The sequence below is a fragment of the Rhinoraja longicauda genome, chromosome 2 (genome assembly GCF_053455715.1).
Source record: "Rhinoraja longicauda isolate Sanriku21f chromosome 2, sRhiLon1.1, whole genome shotgun sequence".
NCBI classification, from domain to species: Eukaryota; Metazoa; Chordata; class Chondrichthyes; order Rajiformes; family Arhynchobatidae; genus Rhinoraja; species Rhinoraja longicauda.
In genome coordinates, this window is record NC_135954.1 from 51,650,937 (window position 1) to 51,672,454 (window position 21,518).

The window sequence follows — 21,518 nt, forward strand, 5'->3', positions numbered from 1 at the left end:
CTTGTGATGAATGGAACCAGATGAGAGAGAGAGATGCAGGACAGTTAGAAATACCGGGGGGAGAGGGGCAATGAGGGGCCTTGACGAGTGTGCAGATGATAAGCAAATGGTCCAGAGAGGGAGGGGAAAGGAATTAGGTAGCAGGGGGTTGGCGGGACAGTGTGTTGGAAAGATGGGGGTACTGGTGAGAAAGTGGACAGCTCAGAAGGAGAGGGACAGGAACATTGGACAATTCAATATTCATGCCATTGGGTTATAATATGAGGTCGTTGCATTTTGCCTCCTGCTGACAGTGAAAGAGGCCAAGGACAGAGCGGTTAATGTGGGAATGGGGAGGAGAACAGGCATCCTCACTCACTGGACGATAAATGACTGTTGACTAAAATCTTTAGCCTAAAGCTCTGAGGAGTGTGTTTTTGGAGAAAAAAAATCAGAGGGCAAAGTATGTATTAGTCAGTTATTAACAGTAGATTGGATATGGAGAATAGATTAGGGTCTGACGGCTTGATTCAAGATGATTGCGACACGGTGTAATGAAAGCTTATTTTAGATTAGAGATACAGCATGGAAACAGGGCCTTCGACCCACTGAGTCCAGGCCGACCATTGATCAACCATTCACACTAGTTCAATGTTATCCCACTGCTGCAGTCATTCCCTACACATCAGGGACAATTTACAAAGGCTGATTATCCTACAAACCCGCACATCTTTGGGATGTGGAAGGAAACCGGAGCATGCACAGGAAATCCATGTGGTCACATGGAGAAGGTGCAAACTCCACACAGAGCGCACTGGAGGTCAGGGTTGAACCTGGGTCTCTGGCACTGCGAGGCAACAATACCATCAGCTGTGCCACTGTGCCACCCGTTGTTGTAAGCAGAGTTTTATAGCATAAAGGGCCTGTCCCACTTAGGCGATTTTAAGGCGACTGCCGGAGACAAGGCTGTCGCTGAGAAATCATCCGGTTTGAAATTTCTCGGTGACAGCTGGCTTGTCGCCAGGTATCGCTGCTTATTGCGGGCGCTGTCGCATGCTGTCCCCAGGTTCTCTTAGATGCATTTAGATGCACATAATATTAAAATAAGTAAAGTCATTTCAAAATACCATAAAATGCTTGTGTTTAACCAATTTATTTACCGTCAAGACATTTGACAGGTAGATTGGAGGCGACAGTTTGACGGTCAATTAAGCGTGGGAATTTTCGCGATGTTTTTGGCCTCAGCCATTACATTTAAAGTAGGCTCCCAACCCAGATATGCAACCCAGAAACCAGATATGCATCTCCCTTACATTTTCAAAGAATGCCCACACACTTTTCTCAAAAATCCACTTAACCACTCAATTTTTTTTTTTAATACAGCTATTAGTAAACTGGAAATAAATCCAGTTTATTCCTTGTTACAGTGAAGCTTGGTTTTTAAGTAACCCGTACAATGTGTAATAGTTAAAAACTCTCAAGTACTTGTCAGTGATTTCAGCGAAAATCAGGACTGCCTCGTGCGTGTCCAATCCCTTAATAATCTTATATGTTTCAATAAGATCCCCTCTCGTCTTTCTAAATTCCAGCGTATACAAGCCTAGTCGCTCCAGTCTTTCAACATACGACAGTCCCACCATTCCGGGAATTAACCGAGTGAACCTACGCTGCACTCCCTCAATAGCAAGAATGTCCTTCCTCAAATCTGAGGACCAAAATTGCACACTACTCCAGGTGTGGTCTCACTAGGGCCCTGTACAACTGCAGAAGGACCTCTTTGCTTCTATTCTCAACTCCTCTTGTCGTGAAGGCCAACATGCCATTAGCTTTCTTCACTGCCTGCTTTACCTGCATGCTTACTTTCAGCGACTGATGAACAAGGACATCCAGATCTCTTTGTACTTCCCCATTTCCTAACTTGACACCATTCAGATAATAATCTGCCTTCCTGTTTTTTTACCACCAAAGTGGATAACCTCACATTTATCCACATTAAACTGTATCTGCCATGCATCTGCCCACTCACACAATCTGTCCAAGTCACCCTGCATCCTCATAGCATCCTCCTCACAGTTCACACTGCCACCCAGCTTTGTGTCATCTGCAAATTTGCTAGTTACTTTTAATCCCTTCATCTAAGTCATTAATGTATATTGTAAATAGCTGCGGTCCCAACACCGAGCCTTGCAGTACCCCACTAGTCACTGCCTGCCATTCTGAAAGGGACCCGTTAATCCCTACTCTTTGTTTCCTGTCCGCCAACCAGTTTTCTATCTGTCAGTAACCTACCCCCAATACCATGTGGTCTAATTTTGCCCACTAATCTCCTATGTGGGACCTTATTAAAGAATTTCTGAAAGTCCAGGTACACTACATCCGCTGGCTCTCCCTTGTCCATTTTCCTAGCTACATCCTCAAAAAATTCCAGAAGATTAGTCAACCTTGATTTGTATGTAATTAGGTTTCTGATCAATTGAATCCAGCTGGGACCGAATTTGAGAGTTGAAATTTGGAACTGTGCAATGGGAGGTTAGGATATTGGGTCGCAGACAGGTTAAAATGAACTCTTGTGACCTATCCGTTTCACGCACTATAACTTCCTTGGAGGTTACTGTACTTCCTATGTTGTTTTTGTGGGATGCGGTCTTTTCGCCATGATTTAATTGCATATGTATAAAATGTTGAGATAAAAATTTGATTGCCTTGCTTCTGTTCAAAGACAGGGCTAAAGTGCAAAAGATTCTACCATGCTCCACAGTCCAGATGCTGCAGAATATAACCCAGCCATCGCTTCATCGAGATTTTGCTGCCATCTTGGACTAAAGCAGAAATGGTATGTATTAAATAGGAATAATTGACAGCAGTCCCAGTCGTAAAGGATAGAAGGAAGTTATTCAGCCAATCGTGCCAAAATTGGGTTTTTGAAAGAGCTATCTAAATAATCCAATTTGCCTGCCCATTATTGTTCTACAAACAATTTCTCCCTCAAATTCTGATCTAATTAATTTTTTAAAGGTTAACATTGAATCATCTCCAATCATTAAAATTTATAACAAAAAGAATACCTGCTCCACAAATTTCACCTGAACCAAATCTCATAATGCTTTCTCAACAAAAACTTATGATCAAGAAAATTCTCATAAACATTTAATGAATTTCTCCCTTAATTTTCAGTTGACCGCATTATTTTTCAGGGTCTGTAATAAGATCATTGAAATCTCTCATCACTCTTTTTCAGTCTTTGTATTTTTAATTTTATCTTTCCTTCCTTATATTTACTGACCGATTATAAATACTCAGCAACCTCTTTAGAATGAGCTTTTGGTATCACTTTTTCCATTGTGCCAGAAGGTTGTGATTGAAGAAATGTTTGAAATTCACTTAGGAATGTGAGTAATTAAAATACCAATGGTGCCTTATTAAAAGAATGCTACACATTAAAAGAGTGCTACACGTTGGAGGAGAGATTAAAGTGAGGTTCTGCCTGCAGATACTTGTCACATATCCTATACCACCATTTGCTGTTGCAGTGTTCAATGTGTACCCTCATCCGAATGTCCTCAAGGAAACACATTATCTGATCATTATTGTAGCGTTACTTCCGGACTCCCAGGGATGCTAATTGGTTACTGAATTTCCTACCTAACAACACTTATACTTTTAAAGTTACTTCATTAAATGCACAATAATTTAAGGACTTCGGGATGTTTTCAGATTATATGTGAATAATAAATAATAAATCATAGGCGTTTATTTCTATAAGGCAGACTCATTGAATTTTCAAATATATTGTCTTTAGTTGGTTATAGACAACCACTCTCCTGCACCCTACCCACAATACATTCACACACACACATCCCAGAAGAACAAACCCTCTTCCCGATGCTTTATTTTAGTGTCCCTGCCATTCCTTTGTTAGTTTAAACTTCTGAGAATGATACTTTGCTCTCTGTATCTTTCCCTTTACTCCTATCTATGTACTTGAGTTTGGCTTGATGGTATTTATTTTTAGTATTATCTTATTAGATTGGCTAGCATACAAAACCAAACTGCATGTGACAATAATAAGCCTAAAACTAATATCCACCCCTCATAACATTTGTTAATCTTTCAACTAATCTTAATTCCATTGAGCTGAAGCCCATTCATTCTTTAGTTTGTTTTAGCCCCAGAAATGATCCTATGGTGCCAAGGATCTGGAGTCCTTCATTTATAGCATAAACCTTATCATGTATATGCCTGCCTTGGCTTATCACAAATTTGTGAATGTGCAAATAATCAAGAAATTGTTCCTTTTGTGGTTGCTTCTCTTATTTCTGAAAGATTGGCTGCAGAAATTCCACCCTTTCCTGTATTATTAGCCCTTATATATAGGCCACAAATTATGGTTGTTCAGATTACTACTTTGTTCTGACTTTATTCTGAGGTATATTTTATAATGTTGTTTATTAAAGTATATTTGCTTGGATCATACATCATGAGATTGAAGTAATATTGTCAAAAGTAATTTGACAGTCCAGAAGGCAACTCCGGACTGTCAAAGCAGCCACAGCCAGACATAAAAACAGCTTTTTTCCACGAGTGATAGTTCTACTTAATAACCAAAGTTTGTAGTCTCTTTTTTGCTCTGGTTTATTTTCACCCACATGTTTAGACCGTAATGGAATATCCTTGTTGTTTTGTTGTGTTTATGCTTTATTCTTAATTGTTAACTGTATGTTTGTGTTGTCATTTGTGAGCGGAGCACCAGGGCACATTCCTTGTATATGCATACTTGGCCAATAAATTCATTCATTCATTCATTCATTCATTCATATTTCATTCAAAGCCACAGTTCAGCAGACTTCTATTTTCACAGATTTAATCTCTCTTTCTGTTCCCAGGAAGTACCTGGAACTCAAGAATTTTGCCACACAATTGAATTAACATCAATATTACCTTGGTGTTATGATTTCACAGCATAAGAACTTTTAATTGGAGTCAGAGATTTTCATATTACTCCTGCCATCGACAGCATTTATGATGTATCTTATGCCTGCTTGTTGTTGTTTGTTCCATGCCTTTGATAAGTGAAAAAGTGGAAACAAATATTATCAAGCAAGTTTAATGTAAAAACAATTTTATGCCAAGCTGAAGAGTTGTGCTCACAAACATTAAGGCTGGACATCACTTTTCTCCTCAATATTGAGTTGGTCCGTTGGATGGACGTCAGTATATCTGCTTTGGACAATAAGCAGTTAGTCATTGTAATAAAAAGATAATTGCACACAAACTTGGGAGATGCCCTCTGGACACTGGGTGTCTGCAGATGAGTGAAAGGAGAACTGATAAACATTTGTGTTTTGAAGCTTCAGTGAGTGATTGGTCAACAGATGGTAAATATGGGGACAGCCTGCACTTGCAAAGGCTTTCCCCAATTGGGTAGAGAGAGATTTTAGTTGTACCGTTAAGACCTGTGGGAGTAATATTTCCTTTCAACATATCCTACTTGGTCACAAAAGCTACCTTGGAAGAGTCTCAAATACCTTGGAAAATTGGAATCTCCATTCAGAAAAGTTTAGCAGGATTGTGAGTGAACTCAAAGTGGATTCCTCTGTTTGACTACTGCCCAATCTTTTGGATGAAATAATCACACCATGGATAATTAATGGGATCTTTCCTAACTCTTTAATTATGTCACACTGTTAATTAAGTTGATTAATTTCTTGAGGTGTATTACTCATCCGGAGTATTAATTGCTGATATCAAAGATTAGGAACAATATCATTGTGGGAGTGAAACTGCAATTAGTTGTTGATTTTTTTTGATGGTTTGATTTGATTGTGTTCCATGTAAGAGTATATCATGTAATGCTTCAACCACAGAATGTTTATTTTGCATTTTTGAACTTTCATTATGTATCATATACTGTACTAGAAATTGATCTAAAACTGCAATGAAGAATGTTTTTTTTCCTCAATTTTGTTTGGTTGTAAGCACTGTGTTCGACATTTTCTGGAACCGATTCTGGTATTAAATCTTTCAGCATGAACACAGCACAATTTTTTTAATTAAAAAATTCTGCTGATCAAGAATCCAGTTTCATCTTTGTTTCTAACAAGCTGGAGCAAGATTTGATTGCTTGCCACAGTCAGTTTCTGTTTTCAAAATTGGTGATATATCTTTAAATAACTTAATAAAATTATTGTGCTTTCTTGTCACTGAATTTAAAAATAAATAAATGCAATTATAGCAAAGGGTGTTGCTTTGCACTGATTTGGACATTCTTTTTAAAATAAACGTCATGATTTGCCTTTAAATAGCATCCATACATACAAAATGTCACAAGGCTTTCAACAGAACATTGAACAGCACAAAAACAGGACCTTCGGACTACAGTGTGCTGAATATGACGTCAAGACCAACTCTTATCTGCTTGCACATAATCCATATCCCTCCATTACCTGCATATCCATGTGCCTATCCAAAAGCTTCTTAAATGCCACTCTCTTATCCTCACCACCACACCCGGCAGCGAGTTCTAGGTACTCACCACCCTCCATGTAATAAACAAACTTGCCCTGTATACAGTGCCCTCCATAATGTTTGGGACAAAGACCCATCATTTATTTATTTGCCTCTGTACTCCACAATTTGAGATTTGTAATAGAAAAAAATCACATTTCGTTAAAGTGCACATTGTCAGATTTTATTAAAGGCCATGTTTATGCATTTTGGTTTCACCATGTAGAAATTATAGCTCCTGTTATTAAAGAAATTATAGCTCCTGAAATTAAAGCCCATGTAGAAATCACGGTCGCTCCTGTTCTTATGTTGCCACTTTCAGGGAGTTATGGACTTGGACCTTAATATTTATCTGTTCATCAATCAAGATCCTTCTGTACGTTAAAAGTTTAAAAAATAATAATATTGGGATAACAGCGTAGGGCAGGGGTGTCAAACTCATTTTAGGTCACAGGCTAGAATGGGCAAAATGCGACTTCATGCGGGCCGGATCAGTTGTGCACATGCGAACGCACGCACTCTTGCGTGCTCCCACAGCTTTCGTTGCCTTTGTTTTTTCAACCTGCTCTTATGTGTCTCAGTTTCTGCTATAACTACAAAGTGTTTCACTTTACGAATTTTGTTTCTTATGAAGAAGATTGCCTAGCAAACATTACTTTTATGATTGATATCTAGATAGAGTGGATGTGGAAATAATGTTTCCAGTAATAGGAGAGTCCAGGACCAGAGGTCACAGCATCAGAATAAAAGGTCATATGTTCAAAATGGAGATGAGGAGGACTGGGTGGTGAATCTGTGGAATTCATTGCTGCAGACAGCGGTGGAGGCCAAGACATTGGGTATTTTTGAGGCAGAGATTGATAGGTCTTGATTAGGTTACAGGGAGAAAGAAGGCAATAGAATGTGGTTGAGAGAGAAAATAGATCAACCATGGTTGAATGGCAAAGTAGACTTGATGGGCTGAATGGCCTAATTCCGCTGTCCTATAGTCTTCCTGCAGTGTTTATGTTTTGCTCACAATGGGCTGGCTGGGAGCCAAACAGCAGCTACATGGCATGGTGAAAAATGTTATGTCCATCATCTCACCTGAAGGCCCCACTCCCCATCCTCTTTATGTCTTCTTCCCCTCACATCCTTATGTCCTTCTCTACCCTCACCTGCCCTCTCCTTCCTCAGCCTATCCCTTCTCTCATCCCCACTTCCTTCCTTCCAATACTCCCCCACTCCCTTCCCTTACTTCACCCTCTCTTTCCTTACCTCGTCCCCAAATCCCCTCCCTTCCCTCATCCCTAAACACCATTCCTTCTCTCATCTGCTCCCTTCCTCACTCCTTCCGTCCCTATTTCCTTTCTTTACCACCTACTCCCCCACTCCCCTCCCTCGACACCCTCTCTTCCTTTCCTCATTCCTAAAAACTCTCCCTTCCCTCATCCCCTCCCTTTCCTTTACCATCTCCCTCCTTCTCTTCCCTATTCCCGCAAACTACTAGCACGTCTTCACATCCCACCTAACCTTAACCCAAACCCAGAACTCCCACCCTGGAGAGCAGCTCAGATTTTGGATCGCTGGCTGCGGCCTCATTCACAGTGTGGCGACTTCCCACCAGCCTCAATCCACGCACTCACCTGGGTCTGAGGTACATGGTGGCGGTCTCTGTGGTGGCAGCCCAGGCACTTCCCGGTGTCCACAACAACACTGAGACTCACCACCTTCCCCAGCGCCGGCCCCTTCCCAGCCACGTCACCGCATGGCCTGTTCCAGGAGAGAGAGCGGTGAGGGAGAGAATGCGGCGAAGGAGGGAGAGCGGTGAGGGAGAGAGAATGGCGAGGGAGAGAGAGGGGCGAGGGAGAGAGCAGTGAGGGAGAGAGCAGTGAGGAAGAGAGCGGCTGCCATACAGATACATATTAAACTGTTGCGAACATATTGGTTGCAGTCCGTGATTGTTTGACTGTACACGTGCAGGTGTGTCAGGATTATTTTGTTAAACTCTGTGGGCTGCCTATTTGAACATATATTTTTCAATAATAGAATGTAGAACAGTTCCATCACAGGAACGGGCCATGAAGTCCACGATGTTTGTGCCAAACTTGATCCTAAGTTAAACTCATCTCATTTGCCTGTCCGTGATCCATTTCCCTCCATTCCTTGCACCTCTAAATGCCTATCTAAAACCTTCTTAAACACCACCATTGTACCTGCCTCCAGCACCACCCTGGCAATATGTTCCAGGCCCCCATCGTACTCTGTGTAAAAATAAACCTCTCTGCACATCTCCATTAAATTTTCCACCTCTCACCTTATAGCTATGCCCTCTAGTGTTGAACAATTCATGCTGATAAAAAGTTCTGACTGTTGACCCTATCGATGCCTCCCATTATTTTATATACTTATATCAAGTCTCTCCTGAACATTCGATGTTCCAGAGAAAACAATCTAAGTTTATCCAACCTCTCCTTGTAGATGAAGCCGTCTATATCCAGGCAGCATTATGGCAAACCACCTCTGCACCCTCTTCAAAGCCTCCACATCCTTCCTGTAATTGGGCGAACAGAACTGCACACAATATTCCAAATGCGGCCTAACCAAGTTTTAAAGAGCTGCATCGTGACTTCCTGACCCTTACACTCAAATGTTCTGAGCAATGAAGTAATAACACTTCACTGCTCTGGCAAGGCCGCCAGCATAATCAAGGTCAGTCTCGCCCTCTTCTCCCCTCCCATCAGGCAAGAGGTACGGAAGTTTGAAAACGCATACCTCCAGATTCATGGACAGTTTCTTTGCAGCTGTTATCAGCCAACTGAACAGTCCTCTCATCAGATGCTAGCATGGATGGAAGGCTGGCTGAATGGCAGTCAACAAAGAATGGGAATAAAGTGGGCTTTTTCTGGTTGGCTGCCAGTGACCAGCTCATGTTCATGTTGTATGTCAATGATTTGGATGAGGAAATTGAAGGCTTTGTGGCCAAGTTTGTGGATGATATTAAGATAGGTAGACAAAGTGGGACTCTGCAGAAAGATTTGGACAGGTTGAGAGAGTGGGAAAAAAGTGATAGATGGAATACAGTGGAGCAAAGTGTGCATCCGTGCATTTTGGTGGTGCAAAGGGACTTGGGAGTGTTCGTGCAGGATTCCCAAAAGGTTAATTTGCATTAAATGGACGTTCTTTTACAAAAGGAGATAAGGACAAATTAATTTTGTCAAAGGGTGGTGAATCTGGAATTAATTGCTACAGATGGCTGTGGAGGTCAAGTCATTAGGTATTTTTAAGGCAGAGATTGACAGGAACTTGATTAGTAAGGGTGTCATAGGTTATGGAGAGAAAGCAGGAGAATGGTGTTGATAGGGAAAGAGAGCTTAGTCAGATTGAATGACAGAATAGACTTGAGCCAAATAGCCTACTTCTCCTGTGACTTATGACCCTTCTGCTGTACTGTTTTATGTTCTTTTGTGTGCAATAAGTTCTACTTCTGCAAAAATTCAATGGAACCATATCTCAGAAAGAGTTCAATGTGCATTTATTATCAGTGAGTGTCTTGCGTAAACAGTGGTTAAATTTCGGAACGTGTGCGTTTTCATAAAAATTGCTTTCGATCTTTGCTATAGACCACTATGGTAAAGAAAAAATGTCATACAATGGCGAAATGAATTTTAAAAAGCTTTAATCATTGTAAATCAATTTGGTTTACATAAACAATGATTATAATACGTCATGATTATAATTGGTAAAAGCATCATCTAAAGAAAAAATTGAACCTTTTCAAATAGCCACCAGCATGCTCTTGTCCCCTTAAAGGTGATTGGTTTGAAAATCTAACAGGTGATTGAATACATTGAGAGATTTGTCATATCTAACCTGTTAGGTGCAAAACAAGCCACTACAAATTAATCAAATAACGACCATTACCCTGGCTAAATGGTAACTTCAGTGTAGCAGTAAGGATAACTGCAAATTACAGCTTCTACGGTATATGGAATTGTTTACAGTTCAAAAGCTGCATTGTCTGTTGGATTTCCTTTTTGGCAGACTCCACATTTAGATCTGATAAGTTGATACAGAGCTGTAAGTGGGATAAAAATTGTTGGCAAAATGCTCAGGAAAACACAGACGAAGGTTACCCAGCCTGTATACTTCTTCTCTTCTTTCTGAGGGAACTTCGCCTGTTGGTTTAAAGTAAAAGGTAAGAGATGGTTTGTGTTTAAAAAAATACACAAAATGCTGGAGTAACTTAGCGGGTCAGGCAGCATCCCTGGAGAACATGGAAAGGTGACAATTCCGGTCGGGATCCTACCTCAGAATGATTGTGACTGGCTTGGGCGGGTGGAGAAAGCTGGATGAGAGGTCAGGGTCAAATGGTTGGACAAAGGGCAGAGATTAATAGACAAAAGGTATGAGATAAGGATAGAAAAAATTAGAATTGTGAAGCCAGAGGAAGGCATATTGGGAGAAGGGGAGAAATGAGTGTGTGTCCAGGTGGAGCTAAAGGAAAAGGGGAGATAGTGAGGGGGGGGCAGCAAGGGGATCCAACAAAATCCCATCGGACTTGCGTTTTCTAAAACCAGATGTTTGAGTATCAGTGTTTTTTTGCAGGAGGTAAATCCCAAGAAATAACAATGACCCAGGTTTGAGCAGGTTAAATGATTATTTCATGGATAGATAAAATAAGATGTTGCAGCTGCTGTCAAAGAAACTGGATATTTGAGGGTAAAAGATACTTACGTAGTCAGGATCCCATGCCTCATAGGATAATTGATGTTGCACTTCAACGACGACGTATGCCACAAAAATGGAAAACAACAAGACAGGGCTAATAAACCTCCAGGTTATATGCCAGTAAACATTGGGTCTTCGACCAGTCATAAATTCCAAATCCTCGCAGAATCTGAGAAGATGAAAATACAGTTTCCCGTTAGATTTTCAAGAAATGGCTTTAATGCAAGTTAATATTAAAAATGAATAAAATAAGCTTATTGCAAATGTAATAGCATAGCACAACCAATTATGGAGACGAGATTCTTGTTTACAGAGATCCTCGCATGATCTGAAAAAATGCAAGTTACCAACATGATCAAGAAGGAAGTGAAGTTAATGTTTTTTAAAAATCATTAGTTCAATGTAGAATAAAACAGAGATCATGCAATATGGGCTTTTTGTTGCCCTGGACATTAAACAAGTAGTGGATTAATAGACAATAGGTGCAGGAGTAGGCCATTCAGCCCTTCGAGCCTTTACCGCCATTCAATGTGATCATGGCTGATCATTCACAACCAATACCCCGTTCCTGCCTTCTCCCCATACCCCCTGACTCCACTTGGAGCTCTATCTAGCTCTTTCTTGAAAGCATCCAAAGAATTGGCCTGCACTGCCTTCTGAGGAAGAGAATTCCACAGATTTACAACTCTGACTGAAAACGTTTTTCCTCATCTCCGTTCTAAATGGCCTACCCCTTATTCTTAAACTGTGGCCCCTGTTTCTGGACTCCCCCAACATTGGGAACATGTTTCCTGCCTCTAATGTGTCCAATCCCTTAATAATCTTATATGTTTCAATAAGATCCCCTCTCATCCTTCTAAATTCCAGCGATTACAAGTCTAATCGCTCCAGTCTTTCAACATAGGACAGTCCTGCCATTCCGGGAATTAACCTAGTGAACCTACGCTGCACGCCCTCAATAGCAAGAATATCCTTCCTCAAATTTGGAGACCAAAACTGCACACAGTACTCCAGGTGTGGTCTCCCTAGGGCCCTGTACAACTGCAGAAGGACCTCTTTGCTCCTATACTCAACTCCTCTTGTCATAAAGCCCAACATGCCATTAGCTTTCTTCACTGCCTTCTGTACCTGCATGCTAACTTTAAGTAACTGATGAACAAGGTCACCCAGATCTCTTTGTACTTCCCCATTTCCTAACTTGACACCATTCAGATAATAATCTGCCATATAACCATATAACCATATAACAACTACAGCATGGAAACAGGCCTGTCCGGCCCTACCAGTCCACGCCGACCATTCTCCCTGACTTAGTCTCATCTACCTGCACTCAGACCATAACCCTCTAATCCCCTCCTATCCATATACCTATCCAATTTACTCTTAAATAATAAAATCGAGCCAGCCTCCACCACTTCCACCGGAAGCTCATTCCATACAGCCACCACCCTCTGAGTAAAGAAGTTCCCCCTCATGTTACCCCTAAACCTTTGTCCCTCAATTCTGAAGCTATGTCCCCTTGTTGGAATCTTCCCCACTCTCAAAGGGAAAAGCCTACCCACGTCAACTCTGTCCGTCCCTCTCAAAATTTTTAAAACCTCTATCAAGTCCCCCCTCAACCTTCTACGCTCCAAAGAATAAAGACCCAACCTGTTCAACCTCTCTCTGTAGCCTAAGTGCTGAAACCCAGGCAACATTCTAGTAAATCTCCTCTGTACCCTCTCCATTTTGTCGACATCCTTCCTATAATTTGGCGACCAGAACTGCACACCATACTCCAGATTCGGCCTCACCAATGCCCTGTACAATTTTAACATTACATCCCAACTTCTATACTCGATGCTCTGATTTATAAAGGCAAGCATACCAAACACCTTCTTCACCACCCTATCCACATGAAATTCCACCTTCAGGGAACAATGCACAGTTATTCCCAGATCCCTCTGTTCCACTGCATTCCTCAATTCCCTACCATTTACCCTGTCTGTCCTATTTTGATTTGTCCTACCAAAATGCAGCACCTCACACTTATCAGCATTAAACTCCATCTGCCATCTTTCAGCCCACCCTTCCAAAAGGCCCAAGTCTCTCTGTAGACTTTGAAAATCTACCTCACTATCAACTACTCCACCTATCTTAGTATCATCTGCATATTTACTAATCCAATTTGCCACACCATCATCCAGATCATTAATGTAAATGACAAACAACAGTGGACCCAACACAGATCCTTGGGGTACTCCACTAGACACTGGCCTCCAACCTGACATACAATTGTCAACCGTTACCCTCTGGTATCTCCCATTCAGCCATTGTTGAATCCATCTTGCAACCTCACTATTAATACCCAACGATTTAACCTTCTTAATCAACCTTCCATGTGGAACCTTGTCAAATGCCTTACTGAACTCGTTGCCGTCCGGTTTCCTCCCACACTCCAAAGATGTACAGGTTTCTAGATTAATTGGCTTGGTATAATTGTAAATTGTTCCTAGTCTGTGTAGGATCGTGTTAATGTGGGGATCGCTGGTCAGTGTGGACTCGGGCTGAAGGGCATGTTTCCACGCTGTATCTCTAAACTAAACCCAATTGTGACTGCTAGTCTCTTACCCTACCAATTCCCTAATAGTAGGTGAGGCTTTGCCCTCTCTCCCTTGCAGACCCTTTACATATTGCCTGAGGAAATTTTCTTGAATATATTTGATAAATTCTGCCCATCTTAGTCTTTGGCACTACAGTCCCAGTCAATGTTAGGAAAGTTAAATGCCTTACTATAACAACCCTGTTGCAGTTGTTTGCAATATCCTGGCTCATTTCTTTCCTCTATTTCCTGTTGACTATGTTGGGGCCCATGGTACATTCCCAACAGAGATCATCGATTTATTTCTTAGCTCCACTCAAAGCTTCACTGGATGATCATTCAGTTATGTAATCTTGCACTACTGCCATCAGTCAGAGTATTCAGTGTAGAAGTTGGGAGGTCATGTTGCAGTTGTATAAGATGTTGGTGAGGCTACATTTAGAGTATTGTGTTCAGTTCTGGGCACCATATCATAGGAAAGATGTTGTCAAGCAGGAAAGGGTACAGAAAAGATTTACAAGGATGTTGCCAGTTCGAGAGGGTCTGAGCTATCAGGAGAGGTTGAGTCGGCTGGGATTCTATTCCTTGGAGCACAGGAAAATGAGGAGTGATCATATAGAGGTGTATAAAATCATGAGAGGAATAGATTGGGTAGATGCACAGAGTCTCTTGCTCAGAGTCAGTGAATCGAGGACCAGAGGACATAAGTTTATGGTGAAGGGGAAAAGATTTAATAGGAATCTGAGGGTAACTTTTTAACACAAAGGATGGTGGGTGTATGAACAAGCTGCCGGAGGAAGTAGTTGAAGCAGGGACTATCCCAAAGTTTAAGAAACAGACAGGTTCATGAATAGGACAGGTTTGGAGGGATATGGACCAAACACGGGCAGGTGGGACTACTGTAGCTGGGACACGTTGGCCACTGTGGGCGAAAGGCCTGTTTCTACACTGTATCACTCAATGACTCTATGACGATGACTGGAGAGTGCTATAAAGCAAAGGGATCTAGGCGTGCAGGTACATAGTTCATTGATAGTGGCGTCACAGGTAGATAAAGTGGTCAAAAAGTATTTTGGCACTTTGACCTTAATCAGTTAGGGATTGGAGTATAAAAGTTGGGATGTTATGTTACAGCTGTAAAAGGTAATGGTGAGGCCACATTTGGAGGATTTTGTTCAGTATGAATCACCATGCTCTAGGAAAGATGTTGTTAAGCTGGAAAAAATGCAGGAAGGTTTATGAGGGTGTTGCCAGGATTTGAGGGCCTGGGCTATAGGGAGAGGTTGGGCAGGCTAATACATATATGCTAGTACAGTGTAGGAGGATTAGTGGTGATCCTATAGAGGTGTATAAGATCTTGAGGGGAATAGATAGGGTAGATTCATAGAGACTTTCATCTTCTAGAGTAGGAAAATCAAGAATCAGATGACATAGGTTTAATGTGAGCTGGGAATGATTTAATAGGAACCTGAGGGGCAACCTTTTCACACAGAGGGTGGTGGGTACATGGAATGAGCTGCCAGAGGAGGTGTTTGAGGCAGAAACTAACAACATTTAAAGGACATTTGAACAGGTAGTAGATAGGAAAGGTTTAGAGAGATATGGCTCAAATGTGGGCAGGTGGGACCAGTGTAGATGGGACACCATGATCGACATGTTTCCGGGTTGCATGACTAAGATATCACTGTATCATTAACGCTAAACATTGGATCAATATTATTCTGATATTTCTCCCAGAAGAAATATATTCCTGGCAAGAATTTACTTTACTGTAGAGTTACATTATGGAAATAGGCCCTTCAGCCCACCAAATTTATGCCAATCATTGATCGCCAGTTTGCACTAGTTATAGGTTATTTAACTCTTGCATCCACTCCCTAAATACTTGGGGTAATTTACAGAGGTGAATTAACCTGTAAACCCATTACAGAGGCCAATTAACCTATAAACCCATTACAGAGGCCTATTAACCTATAAACCCATAATTTACCGAGGCCAATTAACCTATAAACCCATATAAAGCCGTTTGGGATGCGGAAAGAAACCGGAGCATTCGGAGGAAACCCACGCGGTCACAGGGAGAACGTGCAAACTCCACACAGACAGCTCCCGATGTCAGAATTGAGCCCAGGTCACTAGCTGTGAGGCAGCAGTTCTAACAGCTGCACCATTGTACTAATTTTTTAAAAATAGTAAAAATAGTTTACAATAAAGAATAAAAAAGTGTAGTTCTTGATCTTGGACTCCACCAACTTAACTGAAATAGCAAATAGTTAATTCTGTGTTGTCTACTTACTTGTTAATACCATATACATAAATAACTCCGATGAGCTCAAAGAAGGCTAAGATCAAAAGAGGTATAGCTGATCCGTATTTGTCAAAAATTACCAGCCAGTAATTCCCAGATGCAGTGGTAAAAATAAGTGCAATCAAAAAGGACACCAGGCATATTATGGCTAAAGGAAAAATATATCAAAAAATTAGTACATTATGCCAATATATTTTTCATATTAATTATCTGTGGAGCAGTTGAAAAAAATCTAAATCATAAAAGAGATTCATTTCAATTAGTATTCTCTCAATTGCTGTAACCTCAAGGGAAGAACCCAGAAAAACAGGAAAACTGTTATCTGTGATTGATTAGGAAAACTCCTGCAGATAATTGTCTCTAAAGACAATCCCTTCGTATCATCAACTCCAGGTGAAATGGGAATGAATTTCCGGTGTATATTAGCCTAGCGGGTGCTGGGTGAAAGTAATGTTGATATTAACTGGAATTTTGAACAAATACAAGGAATTGCACTTAGTCCCTGCCTATCCACAATCTGTTGTATGATCTTTTTAGCTGAGGGAACCTAACATCCCACTGTCCAGATGTTCCTTTCTCCACAAACAACATACTCCAATCAACTTGAGCAAGTTTCTGCCCAATACCATCAGAGTTGGCCCTGCCCTGATTCAGAATTTTAACTCATGGGCCCGCCCTTTGATGGATTATGTGGGTCATGGTACTTGGATGAAATTACAAAGCTTGCTCTATCCATGTAATAAAACCTCAAATTTTAAAACCTAGGTAAAACTAGATGAATAAAGAACATCCATTTCTATTGCAATCTTCACATAAACAGTACATTGCAAAATACTTAACATCTAATAAATAGTTTTTACATCAGTTAATGGATGCATAGGAAGATCTCAAAATCCACACATTTATGAATACTCTCTAAGCTGATCATGCATATTTCCTTCGGCCGTTCACTTTCCTTGCAAAAGCTAATGTTCCACCAGTCGGTTACCTGGCTACTGGAAATGACCCCTTAGTGTAGGTTGATGGCAAAAATAATCAAAAGAGAGTTGGTGGGCATGTGTGGAAAATAAATGGTACAGGAAAATAGGTTGGGGCGGTGGAGAGGAGGAAGGGGAGTATAGGAGCGGTGGGACTAATGTGATTGCCTCTCTGGGAGGCAACATGAACCCAATGGGCTAAATGGCCTCCTCCTGTATAATTATAGGTACAAGCAAGTAAATAAGGATATGTTTGCTGGCAATAGCTGAGGAGTGAATACAGAGGAAATTTCAAGCTCTTATTTGAGCACTGTAATGGGATTATTTACATTTGCAATAATAATTTAAAATTTCATCTTATAATATCACCTTTTCTCGGTACTATGCTGAAACGTCAGCCCCTATAATGCACTTGTGTTTGTGATCAATTTCCCTCCTGGGATAAATAAAGTTCTATCGTATCGTATCGTGACTAAGACCAAGGTTACAACAGAATGAACTGTTATGGCATCACTGCTAAAGCTCTTGTATGTTTAATTTACCTTTTCCTCACTATACCATTTAAATATTACCTCATGACTTTCAATATTTGTGCTTTCATTGCAAATCCTTCCAATCTCACCATGTTATGGTGGTAATAATCCTGACAATATCAGGAAATTAGATTTGTCATTTGATATAATGCTGTATCTGTGTAGTACTCTGCTTCTGAAATTCATTCCTGTTGGTTCCAATGATGGTGCAGCAAAGAGTGCTAATTTTCAACAGGTAACATCCTATTCAGTACAAAGCCAGCCCCTCTTGTTGCAATACTGCGATCGTCAAAGAATTGTACAAGGGCAGTAATCATGTACAAGTACCTGTAATCATCTCTTTAGGAACACACTTTGGAAACACCTTCAGGTCCAACAAGGGAGCAAGAATGCCCTCCATGATGCCAAACATTGATGACAGACCCAGAGTGAAGAGCATGATGAAGAACAGGACAGCCCATACCTGAGGGGCCGGCATTCTGATAATGGCTTCAGTGAAAGCAAGGAATGCCAGCCCCGTACCTGAGGCACCCTGAGCAAGAGAAAATGAAATAGAAATATTATTAAACATTTTCCCTGTTCAAAGAAAAATGAACAAAAAAAAATGTTGACATAACCAATGCTTATTATCTGAACCCCAATGTACATCAAATGAAGTTTAAAAGGAATGCCAAATCAACCATATCTTTTTTAACTGAATGGAAACCAAATCTTTTCCTGCATTTATATTACTTCTTATTAGATTGTATTTTTCTTTGAATTGACACTTTATCCTCTATAAGAATATATCCTTTATATCCTTTATGTTATGCACTTGTACTGTATCTGAGATGCTTATCTAATATGTATCTAAGTGCTTATGTATAGCGATACTTGTATTGAATTGTACACAAAAATGAATTACCTCTACCTCGGTACATGAGACAAAGAGAGTACCATAAGAGAGCACACCACAATGTTATTGTATTACTGAGCTCACAGAAGTGGACAAAATTCCAACTGAGACATTAATAAGATTTAAATTGAATCATCACCACTTTTATCCCAGAAGGGAGAAATTGTTTTTTGGTGTTTGGCACAAAATATATGCAGGCGACTTGTTGGGCATTCAACTGTGGCGTAGAAATGTGACGAGACGCTTGCACATGTTTAGCACAAGTGACTAGAAATGAATATTAAACCTGTAATATAACCCTACGATTAAGTTATGGTTTAGTTTAGTTTGAATGGTAGCAACATTACCTAGTGGTCACCCCCAAGAACAACACCAGTCAATTGTAGTGCAAACCTTAGGGATGGTAACATCTAGTCCTACTAATCAATCTGGAGAAGGATTTGTCATTTTATTCAAAACCATATCACTGCCATTAACATGGGAGGACATTTATAGTAAAATATGGAATTCTAAGGAATGTCGATGAATAGAGAGGCCTTGGGATTCAAATTTATTGTTCCCTAAAAGTGGCAACACAGGTAGATAGAGTGATGAAGAAGGTATACAGTATGCTTGGGTCAGGCTACAGAATATAAAAGTGTGGATGTTATGTTGCAACTTTATAAAACGATGAATAGACTGTACTTGGTGTGCAGTTCTCATCACCACACAATTATTTTGCAGTGTCATTGTGCTGGAGAGAGGGGTGAGCCAAGATGTGGCCTGGATTACAACACTAGTTATTAGAAGAGATTGATTAGGCCGATTTTGTTTTCCCTGGATGGAGGTTATGGGATGACTTGATGTATAAAATTATGAGGGGCACAAATAGAATAGATAGTCAGAATGTTTTCTCTTATGGTAGGGGTATAAAAAACAAGAGGGCATGGGTTTATGGGAAGAGGAAAGAATTTTAAAGGGGATTTGATGGAATAGAGTTTTTTTAAACACCGGGAGTGGTGGATATCGGAGAAGTTGATGGTATTTTGTACATCACTATGTTTAAGAAAAATATAGGTCGGCTCTTGAAGAGTCAAGACAGCGAGGGATATGGAATTTTAGGATTAGCATAGATGAGAAAAAATGTCAACATAGATATGGTGTACCGAAGAGCCAGCTATTTTGCTGTAAAAGTTATTTTAAGCAAGACACAAGCGTTCATACTTACTGACATTGACTTCTAGCTATGCCAACAGGCATTGTTTAATGTTGCTCATTTTGTTCTTTCTCCCTCGCCCAGTTCTGTGGAATCAAACTTTGGCCTCATCTTTTTTTTCAAGGGAAAGAAAAGGGCAGCACAGTGGCGTAGCTGGTAAAATTGCTGCTGTCTCACAATGCCAGAGACCCAGGTTCAACCCTGACCTTGAGTGTTGTCTATGTGAAGTTTGCACATTCTCCCTGTGACTGTGTGGGTTTCCTCTGGGCTTCAATTGATAACATATGAATTGGCAATTGCTCATGATTCATGTTACTGCCTTAATATTTAAATAGTTGCATTGTTATTTCCAGTTCCTTAACTATTTATGTCTTTTTAATTAGTTTGATTGCAAAAAATTAATGTGTTCTTGCTTTGTATGGTTCTGGTTTTGGTCTGAATAAAGTGAAATGTTTGTGAAGGGCAGTTGTGAAGGATAGTAACAGAAAGAAATAGAGCACATTCTCAGTTGTTACAGTATGTGGGTGGAAATCTCTTGCACTTCACACTATATATAGTTTTAGAGACACAGCATGGACATATACCCTTCAGCCCACCGAGTCCACACCAACCATTGATCACTTATTCACACTGGTTCTGTGTGATCACATTTTCCCATCCATTCCCTGTACATGAGTGCCATTTTTTTACAGAGGCCAATTAGCCTACGAACTAATTAACAAATAAACCTAAATATATAAATATATAGCCCCACTCTCAAGTTCTGCACTGGTATGTTATTTGCATGTCACATTACCCATAATCGTGATTTTCAAGACACTCACTGGCCATTTACTGCTCTGAGTTGATTGGACTGAGATTGTTGTTTAACAGCATTGTGAACGATTCTCATAATGATTCTGAAGTCTGTTTGAAATACCTGATTCAGAAAGTTCTGTAGGTCACAATTCTTCAAACTGAGAGACAGGATTTGTTCATGATGGGTAGCATTCAGATCATTTAACAAATTAATATAATTTTCTCTTGTAATATTTCCATCTTGGATATCAAATTCATTTGACATAAGTAATATATTACTGTTGAAAGAAGTTAATGTAAATACAAACCATACAAATGATAGAGTACTTTCAGACTTTGGAAAAAATAGCCCCTTTCTCCCATTTGTTTACAAGCATGCAATGCCATGAAATAAAAGACATCTTATTGGATATTATCCAATTACATACAGCAGTGAGCAGAAGGACTCATTGTGGCTAGAATATGGGAGAAATATCCAGAATCTCTATATATTTCATTGCCTCCAAGCTATTAAGATGTATCTTTGTTCCCTGTCGACTTACTCTCATAATTCCCCTACTTCTGTCTATGCCACACTGCCTAGGCTACTGCTAACCTCAGTATTATGGGGTCAGTCTCTTGGGCTTCTGATCTCCTCTTTATCATTAACACCCAGCATGAGATACACCCTCCCCTGCTCATTAATCTTTGAATCCCTCCAAAACAAAGACAAAGTGCTGGAGTAAGTCAACGGGTCGGTCAGCATCTCTGGTGAATATGGACAGGTGACAATTTGGTGTTGAGCCCCTTACATTTTCTCACTAGTTGTCAGTGACTCTTTCAATGCCAGATTACTTTGGATCCTCTTAAGCATCACTCCTTTGCTGCATGGAACCAATCTCTCTTGTTGTAATGAACAGCACTTCCAGCTTCTTTAACATCTCCATTACCCTCGTATCATTGTGGCCAACCTCCTTCATGGTCAATTCTTCCAAATCAATCTTTCACCACATATATAGTTAAATATAACTGACTCTTGCACAAATCACTTCTTTCACA

At 40.3% G+C, this 21,518-nt stretch overlaps 2 protein-coding genes across 2 annotated transcripts in view; one reads left to right on the top strand and one right to left on the bottom strand.

Annotated features, from left to right (window-relative positions):
- tert (telomerase reverse transcriptase) overlaps positions 1 to 2,802 on the top strand; it is a 59,744-nt gene extending 56,942 nt beyond the window's left edge. The window contains exon 16 of the mRNA XM_078428076.1: positions 2,699 to 2,802. Within this exon, the coding sequence (XP_078284202.1) occupies positions 2,699 to 2,802 (104 nt within the window). The remainder of the gene's footprint in view (positions 1 to 2,698) is intronic.
- A 7,658-nt stretch (positions 2,803 to 10,460) lies between these two features.
- LOC144606408 (sodium-dependent neutral amino acid transporter B(0)AT3-like) overlaps positions 10,461 to 21,518 on the bottom strand; it is a 29,638-nt gene continuing 18,580 nt past the window's right edge. The window contains exons 9-13 of the mRNA XM_078422463.1: positions 20,602 to 20,758; positions 17,920 to 18,124; positions 16,071 to 16,230; positions 11,200 to 11,362; positions 10,461 to 10,640 (exon numbers count right to left, since the gene is read on the bottom strand). Of these exons, the coding sequence (XP_078278589.1) occupies positions 10,461 to 10,640; positions 11,200 to 11,362; positions 16,071 to 16,230; positions 17,920 to 18,124; positions 20,602 to 20,758 (865 nt within the window). The remainder of the gene's footprint in view (positions 10,641 to 11,199; positions 11,363 to 16,070; positions 16,231 to 17,919; positions 18,125 to 20,601; positions 20,759 to 21,518) is intronic.